The 18603-nt window shown below is 44.0% G+C and overlaps 1 protein-coding gene across 6 annotated transcripts in view; it reads right to left on the reverse strand.

The window, feature by feature from the left end:
- The window catches only part of EXOC2 (exocyst complex component 2), a 272621-nt gene that overhangs the window by 133684 nt on the left and 120334 nt on the right, over positions 1-18603 (reverse strand). For all 6 annotated transcript variants that reach the window (XR_009451902.1, XR_009451901.1, XM_059688403.1 and 3 more), the window contains exons 6-7: positions 17294-17418; positions 1035-1115 (exon numbers count right to left, since the gene is read on the reverse strand). Coding sequence is in view for 4 of the 6 variants with exons in the window: in XM_059688403.1 (XP_059544386.1) it covers positions 1035-1115; positions 17294-17418 (206 nt within the window). In the remaining 2 variants the exon portion in view is untranslated. The remainder of the gene's footprint in view (positions 1-1034; positions 1116-17293; positions 17419-18603) is intronic.

Raw genomic sequence — 18603 nt, forward strand, 5'->3', positions numbered from 1 at the left:
GGAATGACACATTTCTATGTCTAGAAGGAAGAAAATACTTTCTTATCAGAGATCCACAGATTTGTGAACAGATATTTACAAAAAATCTCAGTAAACTGTGCTCATGGAAATAAATTAAACTAGAAATGCAAAAACTAAAGGAAATAAATTAAACTAGAAGTGCAAAAACTAACTTGATATCATAGTTCTGCATTCATAGACTCACTAAAAATTTGATGAGATGGTTCTTAATTTCTTTAGTTACTCTTAACCCTATTATGGGAAAATCATAGGCTATACTTATTTTAACAAACAAGGAGATTCCTTTGGACATTATTGCTCCTTGTCAAATGTTTACCATATGCATGAAAGAGTATAATTTATTTTTAAGTCACCAATATTAAAATGGAAATTGATTCATCTAATGAGTTTCTTCCAAATCAGTATTGTAAGTACCTGGGAGCTAGTATATTAGAAAAAAGACATAAAGGGAGGTGGATAAATCTCCAAATTCCGCATGTGTCAATTTCTCCTGGCTTACAAATTTTACAAAATGTCTCAGAGTTAGAAACACTCTTAATTATGCAGTTGCCTTAAATTTGTTGTGGAAAAAGGTCAGGTATAAATAAATGATATATAGCATCTATTATTCTAGTAGCTGGTATTATTTACATTAATAATGGTAGATACTTGAAGATGCTTTTTCAGGTTTTTGATCAATAAAAATCCTGGCTATTGAGTCAGTGCTTTCCTGTCTTTAATTCAAGATGCTATTTTTATAGTCATCTCTTTTATGTTGGCAAATTTTACTTATTAAGAAATATATTGGCTTGTTTTCAAAGTATAATTTCTCATAAATAAAATGCAAAAAAAACCCACCCAGGATATTCATTTTCAATGTTTTTATTCCCCTTTATGTTCATTAAATCATGATTATTTAGAAATAAGTACTAAAATGCAACTTATTGCCTTGTTCTGTGAAACCAAATTCAAGAACTATATTAAAGCTTGTTATAAAGTCCGTAAATTGTTTTGGGTAGTAGAACAAAACTTACTGTTTAGAACATTCTCCAGTTTTTGCGTCATGGATCCTTCTACTTTTTCCGTTCCATCCGCTTCTAGTTTTTGATGGATGGCTACAACAAAATGTCTAGTTAAAATTTAGGCTATTTAAATGGATGGGAATACATTACATTGAAATGACATTTATAAACAGCTTTTCAAAATGGTCATACTATTTTCACTGATGGAAAGAAGCACAAATGTGCAAAAACGCTGCATAAACTCAGCAGAGTAACCAAGAGACACCAGTCTAAATTATTCATAGTTTCATGCTATTAAAATAGTACATTATACACAAAATCATGTGATCCTGAATGTTGAGTGGTAACAACAGTTTAATTACAAAAGAAAAGTAAGACTTAAGTAAATAATATCTTTGATGTTTGGTGATAGGAAAGTTACACGTATTTCTTGGTTCATCATCTGCTTGCTATTTTTATAGTGATCTCTTTTATGGCTAATTTTATGTACTTAGAAGTATACTGGCTTGCTTTCAAATTATGATTTCTCATAAATAAAATGCAAAAACCCCCTGCTATTAGAAATATTACTATTTGAATTATATCAAGCTAAAAATATTTAATTTCAGTCTTGGGACATAACATGGTAAAATACATATTATTTATGTACTATTCATACTATAATTATTTCACTGGAAGTTCCAAAGAAATATCTAGTGACATCTACCAAAACATCAATTTGTGGATGTAGAAATTACACTGGAGTTTTTTGCCAATACTCACATTTCAAATTTTGAAAACAAAAATGGCATCACTAAAGAATCAATGTAAATAAAGGAAGAACACACAAATAAACTTAGTTGATAATGAGAAGGGCCTAGAACATAAATTTTAAATAATTTAAAAATTATAATACAATGCTAAAAAACATGAAAATCTTGATGAAAGAGAGAATTTTGGGAGAACCCAAAGACAAATAAAACAGAAAAGAGAAATTAAAAATAAGTAAATGGATATATACATATATCTGCCAGTGTTCACCTCACTTGAACCCAATGATCCATCATCACAGTGCCCTACAGGAAGAACAAGCAGACACTAATGGCCTCTTGATGTGATCAAGCAGGAAGCACATGCTAACTACCACATGGCCAACAAGGTTAAAGTGAATCTTACTAATGTCCAAAAAGGTAAGTCCAAACTATAGAATAGAGACTAAAATAAGTTAAATGACACCATGGGAAAGTAATCAGTCAAATCCAGACGATAGGACAAATAACCTTACTTCTTCAATAAATCATTGGCATGAAAAAAAAGGGGGGACAGTGCAATAAAGGTGAGAGAATTGTTTTACTTTAAAAGAGACTTGGGAAGACAAGATGGCAGTGGAATAGGCAGACGCGTCCCAAGGCTTGTCCCGGAGCAAATAGAATGAGCAGCTGAAACTAATAACACCCACCCTGAATTGGCGAAGTATACTCAACTGGTGAGACAGTTTGCAGCTGGGAAGGACAGAGTTCCCCTGGAAAGGTAAAAACCAGGGATCTGGGCAGGAAAAGTTTGTCAGACCTCTGAGCCCAGAGGGTCAGAGGGAGACCGCGCGGCACCCAGCCGCGTCCCTTGGGACAGGCACAGCCCCTGACTGTGGAAAGGAGATCCACGGGACTGTTGGTGCCGGGGGATTTGAGATCTGAGTTCCGTAATTACAGAGGACTGAGACTAAAAGGGGCAGCCTGAAGCAATGACCAGAACATGCAGTGCCAGTGAGAGAGGAGCTTACAGAGCCTCAGTCCTTCCCATTTCTGCGGCCAGCATTTGTTTGTTTGTTTTCACTGAAGCCTGTTCATAGGACATTTGGGATATAGACACTCACCGTGCTGAAGAACGGGAGAAGGTGTGAACGAGTGGAATCTGGGGAGAGGCTGGGGAGAGAAGGGGGTCCAGGAGAGTTGGCAGCAAATTGAGTGCTGAGTCATGCCTGAGCCCAGGACTTGGGCAGCCATTTTCTCAGAAGGATATATATAACTCCTCCCTCCAGGCCCCAGGCAAGGAATACAGCCACACCCAGATTCCACCCTGAATGGGAAGAAGGATTAAAATAATCTGATTAGTCCCTGGGAGTTAACAGGGTCTAGCCTATAGAGGGGCTTTCAGTCACAGCAACAGAAAAAAAAAAAAAAATCGCAGACATTCCAAAAAACTGGGATCTTAAGCCAGCCAAAGGAATGACATTTCAATTTTTCATTTTTATTTTTTTATTATTATTTTGTTAGCCTTTTTTTTGCTTTTTTGTTTTCCCTTTTTTTGTTTGATGCTCTTTTTTTTTGCTTTTTTCTTTGTTCTCCTTTTTTTGTTTGTTGCTTTATTTCCTACTTCTTTTCACATTACCTTTTCAACCACATGAGCAGCAGACATGTGAGCAGCATGCTCTTGTCCAAGGAGCATCAGCCCTGTGAGCAGCCTCCCTCAGGCCTAAGAGCAGTAGCCTCATGTGGCCTGCCCCTGTCCAAGGAGCAGCAGCTGTGTGAGCGGCCCACTTCTCCGTCCGAGGAGCAGCAACCACGCAAGCAGTCCGACCTGTCCGAGGAGCAGCAGCTGCACAAGAGGTCTACCTACGACTGAGGAGTGGCAGCCCTGCGCAGCCCACCCCCATCCAAAGAGCAGCAGTTGGGCACAACCCGCACCCTGCACTAATCTGAGGAGCAGCAGCTGCGCAGGCATCTTGCCCTCATCCAAGCAGCAGCAGCTGCACGAGCAACCTGCCCAATCCAAGGAACAGCATCTGTGTGAGCAGCCTGTCCCCATTCGAGGAGCAGCAGAAGCCCACCTTGGTCCAAGGTGTAGCAGCCACACAAGCAGACCTCCCACGTCTGAGGAGCGGCAGACCTACGCAGCACGCACCGGTCCAAGGAGCAGAGCCACAACAGCCTGCACCTGCCTGACGAGCAGCAGCCGGGTGAGTGGCACATCCCCGTCCAAGGAGGAGCAGCCACGCATGCAGCTCACTCCCGTCCAAAGAGTAGCAGCTGCACAAGCAGCCCACCCCCATCCGAAAAGCAGCAGATTTGCAATCAACCTGTCCAAGTCCAAGGAGCAGTAGCCCCACAAGCAGCCCACCACATCAGAGGAACAACAGCAGCGTGCAGCCAGCCCCCATTCAAGGAACAGAAGCCATGTGAGCAGTCCGCCCCAATTCAAGGAGTAGCAGCTGCGTGTGTAGCCTGCCCCCATCCAAGGAACAGCAACTTCGTGATCAGCACACCCTCTGTTTGAGGAACAGCAGCTGTGTGTGAAGCCTCCCCTCACCAGCCAGAGGAGCCACTACAGCTGTAAACAGCACCAACCAGAGGAGATGCTGCCAACTGAGGAGCAGGGGCTGCCACAACTGCCCAAGGAGCAACCACAGCCCGAGGAGCCACTGCCACCAAAGAAGCAGCTCCTGAATGACTCAACATCTAGATATGTCAGTGAGATCAAACATGGGTAGACAAAGAAACCCCCAAAGGAAAGGAAAGGAGGACGCGCCAGAAAAGCAGCTAAGTGAAACAGAGGCATGCAGCATGACAGAAAAACAATTCAACTTTAGGTTCCTAGAATGCATAAACAAGATGGAGGAAAAAGTCAACAACTTATGCAAGAAGCAAGAAGAAACGGATGAAAAAATCAACACCATATGTAAGAACTAAGAAGAAATGAAGAGTGATATAGCTGCAATAAAAAACACCATTGAAAGTTTCAACAGTAGACTAGGAGAAGCGGAGGACCGAATTAGCGAATTAGAAGACAGGGAAGCAAAACACAACCAAACTATACTTCAATTGGAGAAAAAAATTAAAAGACAGGAGAGCCTAAGGGAGCTATGGGACAACATGAAACGAAACAACATACGAATAATAGGGGTGCCAGAACAACAGAAAGAGGAACAAGGGTTAGAAAACTTATTTGAAGAAATAATATCAGAAAACTTCCCTGAGGTGGGGAAGAAAAAAGTCACACAAGAACAGAGAGTCCCAAACAAGGTGAACCCAAAAAGACCCACACCAAGACACATCATAATTACCATGGCAAATGTTCAGGACAAAGAGAGAATCTTACAGGCTGCAAGAGAGAGACAGAAAGTTACATACAAGGGATCTCCCATTAGATTATCAAATGATTTCTCAACAGAAACATATCAGGCCAGAAAAGAATGGACAGAAATTTACAAAGTGATGCAAAGCAAAGGACTGAATCCAAGAATACTCTATCTAGCAAGGCTATCATTCAAAATTGAAGGGGAAATAAGAAGCTTCACAGAGAAAAAAAGGCTAAGGGAGTTCATCACCACCAAGCCAGCAATGCAAGAAATGCTAAAGGGACTGTTGTAAAAAGAAGAAATAAAACCTCAGAAAGAAAACAGGCACAAAAAATCAAAATGGCTTTCAATAATAACTTTACACGTAAATGGACTAAATGCTCCAATCAAAACACACAGAGTGGCTGAATGGATAAAAAAACATGATCCATATATTTGCTGTCTACAAGACACCCACCTAAGAATAAGGGACTCACATAGACGGAAAGTGAAGGGATGGAAAAATATCTTTCAGGTAAATGGAAATGAAAAAAAAGCTGGGATAGCAATAATCATATCAGACAAAATAGACTTCAAAGTGAAGGCCATAACAAGAGATAAAGGAGGCCGCTTCATAATACTAAAGCGATCAATACAAGAGGACATAACCCTGATAAACATATATGCACCCAATGCAGGAGCACCCAAATACATAAAAAAACTCCTGGAAGATATCAAGAGAGAGATCGTCAACAATACAATCATAGTAGTGGACTTTAATACACCACTGACATAACTGGATAAATCCTCTAGAAAAAAAATCAGCAAAGAAACAGCAATCCTAAATGACTCACTAGATCAGATGGACTTAATTGACATCTTCAGAACATTTCACCCCAAAGCCACGGAATATACGTTCTTCTCAAGTGCTCATGGGACATTTTCAAAAATAGACCACATATAGGGTCACAAACAAAAATCTCCCCAAATTCATGAAGATTGAAATCATACCAAGAATCTTCTCAGACCACATGGAATAATATTAAAAATAAACCACAATAAAAACAACCCAAAATACTCAAACACTTGGAAGCTGAATAGCATCTTATTAAATATTGATTGGGTTACCAATGATATCAAAGAAGAAATTAAAAACATCCTGGAAACTAATGACAATGAAAACACAACAATCCAAAACCTACGGGACACAATGAAAGCAGTCCTGAGAGGGAAGTTTATAGCTCTACAGGCCTATTTCAAAAACAAGATAAAATGGTAGTAAATCGTCTAAATCTACAGCTCAAAGAACTAGAAAGAGAGCAAGCCCAGAGTGAGCAGAAGGAAGGAGATAATAAAGATTACAGCAGAAATAAATGATATAGAGACCAAAAGAAAAAAAACAACCAATACATAAAATCAATGAAACCAAGAGCTGGTTCTTTGAAAGGATAAACAAGATTGATGACCCTCTAGTCAGGCTCACCAAGAAGCAGAGAGAGAGGACCCAAATAAACAAAATCAGAAATGACAGAGGCGAAATAACAACAGACCCCACAGAAAAACAAATGATTGTTAAAAAAATACTATGGAAAACTCTACTCCAACAAACTAGACAACCTGGAGGAAATGGACATAATCCTAGAAAAATACAACATTCCAAAACTCAATCAGGAAGAATCTAAAAATCTCCATAGGCCAATAACTATGGAAGAAATTAAAGCAGTCATCAAAAAGCTTCCAGCAAACAAAAGCCGAGGACCAGACGGCTTCACAGGGGAGTTTTACCAACATTTCAAGGAAGAACTAAAACCTATCCTCCTCAGACTACCACAAAAAATTCAAGAGGAAGGAACACGTCCAAGTTATTCTATGAAGCCAGCATCACCCTAATACCAAAACCAGGTAAAGACAACACAATGAAAGAGAAATACAGGCCAATATCCCTCATGAACATAGATGCCAAAGTCCTCCACAAAATCTTAGCAAATCGGATCCAGCAGTACATCAGAAAGATCATATACCACGACCAAGTAGGATTTATCCCAGGGATGCAAGGATGGTACAATATCCGCAAATCAATAAACGTGATACATCACATAAACAAATTGAAAGAAAAAAACCACATAGTCATATCAATTGATGCAGAAAAAGCATTTGACAAAATCCAACACCCATTATTGATAAAAACTCTCAGCAAGGTGGGAATAGAAGGATCATACCTCAACATAATAAAAGACATATATGACAAACCCACAGCCAACATCATACTCAATGGACAAAAACCAACACCATTTCCCCTAAGAATAGCAACAAGACAGGGATACCCACTCTCACCACTCCTGTTTGACATAGTACTGGAAGTATTAGCCATTGCAATTCGGCAAGAAGAAGAAATAAAAGGCATCCAAATTGGAAAAGAAGTAAAACTGTCCTTATTTGCAGATGACATGATATTATACATAAAAAACCCTAAAGACTCCATCAAGAAATGATTAGACTTAATAAATGAATTTGTCAATGTAGCAGGATACAAAATTAACATCAAGAAATCTATGGCATTTCTATACACCAATAAGTGAACTTACAGAAAGAGAGACTAAAAAAACAATACCATTTACCATCGCACTAAAAAAATTAAGATACCTAGGAATAAACTTAAGAGGTAAAAGACCTCTACTCAGAAAACTACAGGACGTTGAAAAAAGAGATAGAGGAAGACATAAAGAGATGGAAGAACATACCGTGTTCTTGGATTGGTAGAATCAACATAATTAAAATGTCCATACTACCCAAAGCAATCTATAAATTCAACGCACTTCCCATTAAAATACCAACGGCATACTTCACAGACCTAGAAGCAACTCTCCAAAAATTCATCTGGAATAAAAAAAGACCCCGAATAGCTGCAGCGATCCTGAGAAAGAACAAAGTAGGTGGGATCTCAATACCAGATATCAAGCTGTATTACAAAGCCACTGTTCTAAAAACTGCCTGGTACTGGCACAAGAACAGACATATAGATCAATGGAATAGAATAGAGAACCCAGAAATCGACCCGAACCAATATGCTCAATTAATATTTGACAAAGGAGGCAAAACATACAATGGAGTCAAGATAGTCTCTTCAATAAATGGTGTTGGGAAAATTGGACAGATACATGCAAAAAAATGAAACTAGACCACCAACTTACACCATACACCAAAATAAACTCAAAATGGATAAAGGACTTAAATGTATGACGGGAAACCATAAAAATACTAGAAGAATCCAAAGGCAACAAAATCTCAGACATATGCCGAAGCAATTTCTTCACTGATACAGCTCCTATGGCATTGGAAACTAAAGAGAAAATAAACAAATGGGACTACATCAAAATAAAAAGCTTCTGCACAGCAAAAGAAACCATGAACAAAACAACAAGAAAGCCCACCACATGGGAGAACATATTTGCCAATGTTATCACTGATAAGGGTTTAATCTCCAACATTTATAGGGAACTCATAAAACTTAACAAAAGGAAGATAAACAATCCAATCAAAAAATGGGCAAAGGACCTAAATAGACACTTTCAAAAGAGGACTTTCAGAAAGCCAAGAGACATATGAAAACATGCTCAAAGTCACTAATCATCCAAGAATGCAAATCAAAACAAGATTTAGGTACCATCTCACACCTGTCAGAATGGCTATCATCAACAAATCAACAAACGACAAGTGCTGGAGAGGATGTGGACAAAAAGGAACACTCGTGCACTGCTGGTGGGAATGCAGACTGGTGCAGCCACTATAGAAGACAGTATGGAGTTTCCTCGAAAAACTAAAAATGGAACTCCCATTTGACCCTGTGATCCCACTTCTAGGAATATATCCCAAGAAAACAGAAACACCAATTAGAAAGGATATATGTCCCCATATGTTCATAGCAGCACAATTCACCATAGTTAAGATCTGGAAACAGCCTAAGTGTCCATCAGTAGATGAATGGATTAGAAAACTGGGCGGGAGGGCCCAGGAGCAGGCCAGGCAGCATCCCCGGACGCCCAGGGGGCCAGGGCTGCTGGCTGGCCTGCGCCCAGCGATCGCCATGGCGATTGGAGGGCGGGAGGGCCTACTCCCCAGGATAGGAGTGCAGGAGGGCCAGGGCGCAGGCCAGGCCGCAACCCTGGACCCCTGGGATCAGAAGGCGGGAGGGCCGGGGCGCAGGCCAGGCCGTAACACCATACTCCCGGTGCTGGCGGTTGGCCTGTTGCCCCAAGATTGCCATGGTGATTGGAGGGCGGGAGGGCCCAGGAGCAGGCCAGGCAGCCTTCTTCTACACGATGGAATACTATGCTGCTGTAAAAAAGAAGGAATTCTTACCATTTGCAACAGCATGGATGGAACTGGAGAGCATTATGCTAAGTGAAATAAGCCAGTCAATGAAGGAAAAATACCACACGATCTCACTCATTTATGGATAATAAAGACCATTATAAACTTATGAACAAAAATAGATACACAGGCCGAGCAGCCTCCAACAGATTGTCAAACTACAGCGGGAAGGCCGGAGAGGGGTGTGTGGCGGGAGGGGGCGAGGTAAGAGATCAACTGAAGGACTTGTATGCATGCATATAAGCATAACCAATGGACATAAGACACTGGGGGGTAGGGGAGGCCAGGGGATTGGCAAGGGAGGGGAAAAAAGGAGACATATGTAATATTCTTTGTAATACTTTAAGCAATAAAACAATTTTAAAAAATTTAAAAAATAGTAAGAGACTTAAGAAACTTAAAAACACACATGAAATACCTGGACCTTATTTGGATCTTCATTTGGCCAAACCAATTTAAGAACAAAAAAGTTGGAGGGTAATGAGGAAAGTTTTAATATAAACTGGGAATTAAATGATATTAAAGGATTAGTGAAACTTTTGTTAGCTATCATAATGGCATTGCGGTTTTGTAGGTAAATGTCCCTGAGGAAAGTGGGGAGTCATACTAAAGTATACAAGGCAGAAATGTCATGCTGCTTGAGATTCACTACATGGGATCAGAAAAACACAAACAAACAACCTCAAAAAACACCAATGAGGCAAGGATGGAAAAAAATTAATAACTTAAATCTAGATGATAGGTAGATGGGGATGAGTATCTTCTCCACTTTTAGCATGTTTAAAATGTATCATAATAAAAAATGAAACAGATTACCCGAGCAATTTATTAGCTCTTGCAATGTATTAGCTGTTTCAAATTTCCAACATATAATTCCTAATCTATATAACCCATTTCAAAGTACATACATGTACACATAAATTCATATGATTCTGTATAACATTAAAACCAAAGCCTGACCAATAATTAGCATTTTTAAAAATTATAGATCAATTCCACCTAAGACTATAGTCAAAAATTTTTCTAATGAGTTACTAATAAATCAAATGTTACAGTACATTAAAATATCCAGAGAACCTACCTAAAGAATAAAGATTTCTAACATATACAACTTTATATATATACTAGAGGCCCGGTGCACAAAAATTTGTGCACTCGGGGGCAAGGGGGTCCCTCAGCCTGGCCTGTGCCCTCTCGCAGTCTGGGACCCCTCGGGAGATAACGACCTGCTGGCTTAGGCCTGCTCCCGGGTGGCAGAGGGCAGGCCCAATCCCTAGGTGCAGCCCCTGGTTGGGCTCAGAGCAGGGCTGATTGGGGAGTTGGGGCGCCGCCCCCTGTCACACTCAAGGCAGGGTCGATGGGAAGGTTGTGGAGCAACCCCCTGTCACACACAGAGCAGGGCCCATCAGGGGGGTTGGGGCTCTGTACCCTGTCACGCACAGAGCAGGGCCCATCAGGGGGTTGGGGCGCTGCCCTCTATCACCCACAGAGCAGGGCGGATCAGGGGGTTGGGGCGCCGCCACTCTCACACTCAGGGCAGGGCCGAGGGGGAGGTTATGGCTCTACCCCGTCACACACAGAGCAGGGCCCGTGGGGGGGGGGAGCTCCCCCCTATCAGGCACAGAGCAGGGCAGATAGGGAGGTTGTGGCCCCGCCCCCTGTCACACACAGAGCCGCAGGGCGATCAGGGGGTTTGGGCGCTGCCCCCTGTCATGCTGATTCCAGTGCCGGGAGGCCTCACGGCTCCGCTGATCCCGGTGCCAGGAGGCATATTACCCTTTTACTATATAGGTTAGAGGCCTGGTGCATGGGTGGGGCCGGCTGGTTTGCCCTGAAGGGTGTCCTGGATCAGGGTGGGGGTCCCCACTGGGGTGCCTGGCCAGTCTGGGTGAGGGGCTGAGGGCTGTTTTCAGGCTGGGGGTGACTGAACTCCCAAACACTCCTTTTTTCCTTTTTTTTTTTTTTTTTCAATTCTGGGCCAGCTTTAGCTTGAGGCTTGGCTCCAGCTCTTAGGCCTCCGGCTGAAAGTAGGTTTCTGGCCTTTGCTTACAATGTTGCGAATCTGCTGGCTGAAGTTGGGCGGTATTTGTTACAATGTTTCAAACTGCCAGCTCAGAGGCGGGGAACGTTGGTTTCCTCCGTCACTGAGGCAACCAAGCCTCATGTTAGTTTCAAGCTGCCTGGCTGCCGGCCGCCATCTTGGCTGACAGTTAATTTGCATATCTCGCTGATTAGCCAATGAAAAGGGTATCGGTCGTACGCCAATTACCATGTTTCTCTTTTATTAGATAGGATTTCTAATTTTGTAATATGTACTCATCTAAGCTAAGGAGAAAAAAAAAACCCAAAGGAAATATATCAACATATTAACATGATTATCTCTACAATGGAATTACAATAGTTCCTGCTTATTATTTACTATTTTTTATAATATGCATTTCACTTACATTAAAAAAATAGAAAAGCTATGTGTTTAAAATTTTCAAATTTACTATTAAAATCATTTTCTATATGGAATATAGTGAGTTGCTTATTAGTAGTAATCACCATTATCTTTGTTAAACTTTGTTTTTCCTTTTTAATTCTCACCGGAGTATATGTCTTTATGGATTTTTAGAGGGAGAGAAAGGAAGAGAGAGGGGAAGGGAGAGTGGGGACAGAGGAGAGTGGGGACTCATACTAAAGCATACAAGGGAGGGAGGGAGGGAGGGAGGGAGGGAGGGAGGGAGGGAGAGAAAGAAACATTGACATGAGAGAGAAAATTCGATCAGTCGTCTCCTATATGCGCCCCAAATGAGGATTTACCCACAACTTGGGCATGTGTCATCACCAGGAATCAAACTTGCAACTTTTGGCGCATAGGTCAATGCTCCAACCAAGTGAGCAACCAGGCCATGGCTCTTTGTTAAACTTTGAATTTACCAACATACTAGTAATTCTAGGGCAAATATCTAATAAATGAGACCACATAAATTTAATGGACAAAATAAAACTTCTTGAAATCTGCCAAGATTGAGGCGATTTATAGAAGTAAAACCATAAACAAAGAAATACAATTATATATGTAAATACAAATATGTATATTTTAAAACCGGTAGACAGAAAAGTCAAACATACTTTTGCTAAGTGAAATAATCCTATCTAATATAAGAGAATCATGGTAATTAGCCGTACGACCGCTACCCCTTCCCATTGGCTAATCAGGGGGATATGCAAATTAACTGCCAGCCAAGATGGCAGTTAACCACCAACAAAGATGGCGGTTAATTTGCATACCGCCATGGCGGGTAGCCGCAATGCTGGGAGGTGAAAGGGGAAGGACTGAAGAATGGTGATTGGCAACCCAGGCAGCAGGCAAGAGCTGGGGGGTGGGCAAAGGCCGCCTTCAGCTGGTGATCGCCATCGGAAAGCCGGTTGGGGTTGCCGGCTGGCCTGCGCCCAGCTATCGCCACAGCGATTGGAGGGTGGGAGGGCCGGGGCACAGGCCAGGCCGCAACACCGGACTCCCGGGGCTGGTGATCAGAGGGCGGGAGAGCTGGGGCACAGGTCAGGCCGCAACCCCTGACGCCCTGGGGGCCAGGGTTGCCGGCTGGCCTGCGCCCAGCGATTGCCATGGTGATCGGAGGGCGGGAGGCCCTGCACCCTGAGATAGGAGTGCAGGAGGGCCAGGGCGCAGGCCAGGCCACAACCCCGGATGCTGTTGCTGGCTGGCCTGCGGCCCGAGATCACCATGGTGATCGGAGGGCGGGAGGGCCCAGGAGCAGGCCAGGCAGCAACCCCGGATGCCCAGGGGGCCAGGGTTGCTGGCTGGCCTGCGCCCAGCGATCGCCATGGCGATTGGAGGGCGGGAGGGCCTGCTCCCCACGATAGGAGTGCAGGGAGGGCCGGGGCGCAGGCCAGGCCGTAACACCAGACTCCCGGGGCTGGCGGCTGGCCTGTGGCCCCAAGATTGCCATGGTGATTAGAGGGCGGGAGGGCCCAGGAGCAGGCCAGGCAGCAACCCCAGTCCCCCAGGGGCGGGGTTGCCCGCTGGCCTGCGCCCAGCAATCGCCATGGCGATCGGAGTGCGGGAGGGCCGGGGTGCAGGCCAGGCCACAACCCAGGATGCCCTGGGGGCCAGTGTTGCCAGCTGGCCTGCGCCCAGAGACGGAGGGCGGGATGGCCCAGGAGCAGGCCAGGTGGTAACCCCGACCCCCCTGAAGCCGCCTGCCCGCGCCCATGTGCAGCCACAAAAGCCGACAGCCCAAGCCCGTGTGCAGCCTCTGAAGCCGCCTGCCCACAGCACGTGCAGCCACAGAAGCCGCCTGCTCATGCCTGTGTACAGCCACAAAAGCCACCTGCTGCCACCTGTGACCTGATCTGTCCCGGGTTGCAGGCCCGCGCCCGTGTGCGGCTGCAGAAGCCACCAGCCCGTGCCTGTGTGCAGCCGCAGAAGCTGCTTGCCTGCCGCATCCCACTATGATCCACTGAGGTATGAGGCCAGAGAGCAAGGAGAACTTCCACCCCTGAGTCAAAGTGGGGAGCGGAGGACACGGCCTCCCCTCCTAAAGTCGCCAAAGGACAGGACCTAACCTAAGCCACATCCTCTGAGACAGCTGGGCAGGCACCACTGACCCTCTCTGCAGGCCGGGGTCCCCCTCCCCCTTCCCCTGTCCCTGCACAGCTCCCATAGCTCCCTACTGGCTGAGTCAGGCTCAACAGGTTTGCAGCCACAGGGGTGATTTAGCAGCTAATGAAAAATGCGAGAACGAACAAATGAAGAAGCTACTGCAGTGGGGAAAAGACGTTCATCAAATTCGTTGTCTCTGAGAAACTGAGGCAGCCAGCACAGGCCCCTGCACAGGATGAGACTTCTGCTTCTAAAGAAACGTCCTGGGGTTAGAGGTGAAGGGGTGCTGCCTTTCCCATCTCGGAGCTCTAGGAGGAGTCTGTGCTCCCCCTCCTGGTATTCTTAACACCCAGAGACCCCTCCCCAGTCCAGGCAGGAATGTTCCACGCTGATCGCCTCCAGAAAGCAGAGAACAAAGAGGCACTTCTTGACTTCAAGCCTCTAAACCAGTGGTTCTCAACCTTGGCTGCACATTAGAATCACCTGGGAATCTTTTCAAAATCCTGATTTCTGGGCCTCATCCTCCGGAAATTCTGTTTCTTTGTTACTAATGTTGTGGCTCTACCCCATAACAAAGAAACAGAATTTCCAGAGGATGAGGCCCAGAAATCAGGATTTTAAAAAGATTCCCAGGTGATTCTAATGTGCAGCCAAGGTTGAGAACCACTGCTCTAAATAGACTTGACCACTGTGGGCAAAGACCTGCAGCTGAGAGGGGGCAGGTTCTGGGTGTCGAGGTCCAGAGCTCGGAGGACCTCCTGGGGGAGCAGTGGATCTGGAAGCCTGTGTGCTGGGTCAGAGACATGCCTGCCTCCCACCCTCCCCTGCCCTGCACATAGATGTGCCTGGACTGGGGTGAGGAGGAGAAGGAGAACTAGAGGGAAGGAACACTGAGTGTTTGTTGGCGGCCATGTAAAAAGGACTGTGACCCTCCCCTCCCACTGAGTCACTCCCTAAGGCAGCAGGAGACGGAGGGTCTGAGAGCAGCCACACAGCTCTGTGGCTGTGACCAAGGCACCAAGATGGTGTCCATGCAACGGGGCTGAGGAGGCGTCAGAGGACCTCACCCCAGAAAACCCAATAGCTCTTTGTGTGAGAGAGAGAAGGTGGCAGGGAGGGAGGGAGAGAGCAAATTGGACTCAAGAGGCCTCAAGGCCCAGATGAGGAGAATATACCAGGGATAAGCATGGACTTGAGCTCTGAGGTAAGGGTCAAGGGCAGCTGGGTGGGGGCCAGCCCAGACAGAAGACTGAGGTCCAGATGTTCTTGACCCTGCTCGGTTCTTTGGCACCTCTTCCTGAGTTATAAACTGTCTGACATGGAAGTACAACTCCAGAGAAGGGGGTGGGGAACCTAAGTTAAATAATATTTTGTTTTTGTTTTTTCACTTGGCAGAATGGGGACTGAAGTTGAAGTTAGGTTTGGTTACTAAACAATAAAGAAAGCAACATTTCTTGCACACCCGACTGTGTGGTCTGAGTTTGCTGCTGCCTATAAACCGAGAAAAAGTTGTAAAATGAAGTACTAATCTCTAGGGTTTAGGTCAGACCGAGGAGTAGTGCCACTCAGCCAGAAGCTGGCTCATGGCTGGCCAGTGCAGTGATGGTGGCAGGAGCTTCTCCCACCTCCGTGGCAGCACTAAGAATGTCCAACTAACAGTTTAGGCCCGACCCCTGGGGGCCTAAGCCTTTAGTCGGACATCCCCCGAGGGCTCCCTGGCTGCCAGAAGGATGTCTGACTGCAAGCTTAAGCTTAGGCCCAGGGGAGTGGGCCTAAGTCAACAGGTGGATATCCCCCAAGGGGTCCTGGACTACAAATGGGCGCAGGCCGGGCTGAGGGATGCACCTCCCCCCCCAGTGCACAAATTGTGTGCACCGGGCCTCTAGTTATAATTATAATAACCTATGAGAATGGCTAATCATATATGCAAATTATCATTTGTATAGGTACTAGGCATAGTAATAACTTAATTCTATTTGTTAACACTAAACTGTTCATATATGCTCAGGTTTCTATTGTGGACATAACATTGACAACTTAGAATATCAATAAGGTCAAAGAAAGAAAAACACACTCATCAAAAACTAGGGGGCACAGCCCAGCTGGTGTGGCTCAGTGGTTGAGTGTGTGAACCAGGAGCTCAAAGTTGAATTCCACTTAGGGCACATGCCTGGGTTGTGGGCTTGGTCCCCAGTAAAAAGCGTGTAGGAAGCAGCCAATCAATGATTCTCTCTCATTAATGATGTTTCTATCTCTCTCTCTCTCCTTTCCTCTATGAATTCATAAAAATATATTTTAAAAAAATAGGGGGCACAGAATATTTATTAAAGAAGCCTATCTAACTTCTCTGTTCCATCCTGGGCATTTGTATTTTATCCCATCAAAAACCTCATTTCTACCTGCAAGGAAAGAGCTGTACCAGATGCACATTTCACTTGTCAGAAGTCAACTAAGCATGTTTGGCCCAGGAAGAAGGGGCTTTAAAAACAATAAAAGAATTTCTGTACTTTAAGAATACAAATTAATTTTAAGATTTAGTCTTTCTGAAATGAAGGTGTGGCACCTTGTCTAGTCAGTATTTAGCTATGTAGGTATCAGGCTATAAGGGTCTTTGTTTTTTAAAAGAATTGGGCTAACATTTATTAATATATTTTACTTTTCACTAAATAAATAATAATTTGATTTCTATTAAAGACAGTTTTAGAGGGGAAAACCTATCTAATATCCTTCCCCGAAATGTCTAAAACTATGTTATTTCTATTTAATACAATTTTCATTACATATACAGATGAGGATATGCAAGGTGAACAGTTAAATATTGTGTATGGTACTGTTGGGATGATGGCTATAAAGGATATATTACTATCAGTCTTTTCAAAACCAAACATACAATGGGTCACATTTATAGAATTAGTCACATGTGTAAGATAGTGATGGCTAAGGATTTTTAAAACTCTAGAATTTAACCAATTGGAATTTAATTTCTTATCGACCCTGGACACTGGGCATTGTGGAGAAGCAAAGTGGTCTTCTATTTCACACATGTACCATGGGTCTACAAATCCTCAGAGACAAATATTTAAAGTATCAAGCCTTCAAAGAGATTCCAGCCTAGTCTGCAACAAATATTTATGGCACATTTTATATCTCAACTTTTATAAACACAGACAGATTGTCACACCCTGTAAACACTCTGCAAACATAGTGTCAGGTTTCTGTTGTGGAAGCCACAGCAGATGGCTCTCAGGGTCACCTTACCTGCAAGAGCATCTTGGGCTTCAAAGAAAGTACTAAGACCCCCTTTCACACAAGCCAGGCTGCCCTCACTCTTCTTGTTAGCCTGTCTCTTCAGGTTGGTGACTGCCATTTTGAGCTGCTCAAAACTGAAATGAAATAAAGAAACGAAAAGTTTAACACTCCTAACAAGCAAAAAAGAAATAAGATAATGCATTAAGTATAAAATACTAAAGCCTACATTAAGATACAGACTAATATGTTACCAGATGAAAACAAAGGCTTTCAAATTCTTACCTAGAGCTAAAAATTTTAATTGTGAATGCCAAAATTACAGCAGCTAGAAAAAAATATTAGTAACACTCAAGTGGTCAATCCAAATATATGACTAGAGGCCTGGTGCATGAAATCCGTGCACAGGGAAGGGGGATTCCCTCAGCCCACCCTGCACCCTCTCCAATCTGGGACCCCTCAGGGGATGTCTGACGGCAGTTGGACATCCCTCTCACAATACAGTACCACTGGCTCCTAACTGCTCACCTGCCTGCCTGCCTGATGGCCCCTAACTGCCCCCCCCCCCCCCCGCCCACCGGCCTGGTCGCCCCTTACTGCCCCCCCTTCTGACCTGGTCATCCCCAACTCCCCCCCTGCTGCCAGCCTGGTTGCCCCAACTGTCCCCCCTGCCGTCCTGGTCGCCCCACGCAGCCTGCTATTCAGTCGTTTGGTCATGCCTCACTAACCCCCCTGCTGGCCTGGTCATCCCACGCAGCCTGCTGTTCGGTCGTCTGTCCAGTTATTTCGGTCATGACGACCCCTGGCTTTTTATATATTAGGATCCTTATGATGGAAAAATACATGCAGGTATTTTTATGACCAATATACTAGTATGTCATATATACATATGCCTGATGAAAGGTTCTGAATATCATTTCCCTGATGTTAAAGCCTAGATCCGTGGTCGGCAAACTGCGGCTCCCGAGCCACATGCAGCTCTTTCACTCCTTGAGTGTGGCTCTTCCTAAGCCTTAGGAGTACCCTAATTAAGTTAATAACAATGTACCTACCTATATAGTTTAAGTTTAAAATTTTGGCTCTCAAAAGAAATTTCAATCATTGTACTGTTGATATTTGGCTCTGTTGACTAATGAGTTTGCCGACCACTGGCCTAGATCATGCAGTGGTTGGAAGCCTTCTAAAGCAGGATCTTCTCTGTAAGTTCACTTCTTTTTCTTTTTTGTTTTTTCTGTTTGTTTGTTTTTGTCTTTGGAAATCTTTGCATTTTAAAGACTGAAAATATCATCAGACAAGTTCACTTCTTTTAGTGATTTTTTCTC

Source organism: Myotis daubentonii, chromosome 3 (assembly GCF_963259705.1).
Source record: "Myotis daubentonii chromosome 3, mMyoDau2.1, whole genome shotgun sequence".
In the NCBI taxonomy this organism is placed as follows: Eukaryota; Metazoa; Chordata; class Mammalia; order Chiroptera; family Vespertilionidae; genus Myotis; species Myotis daubentonii.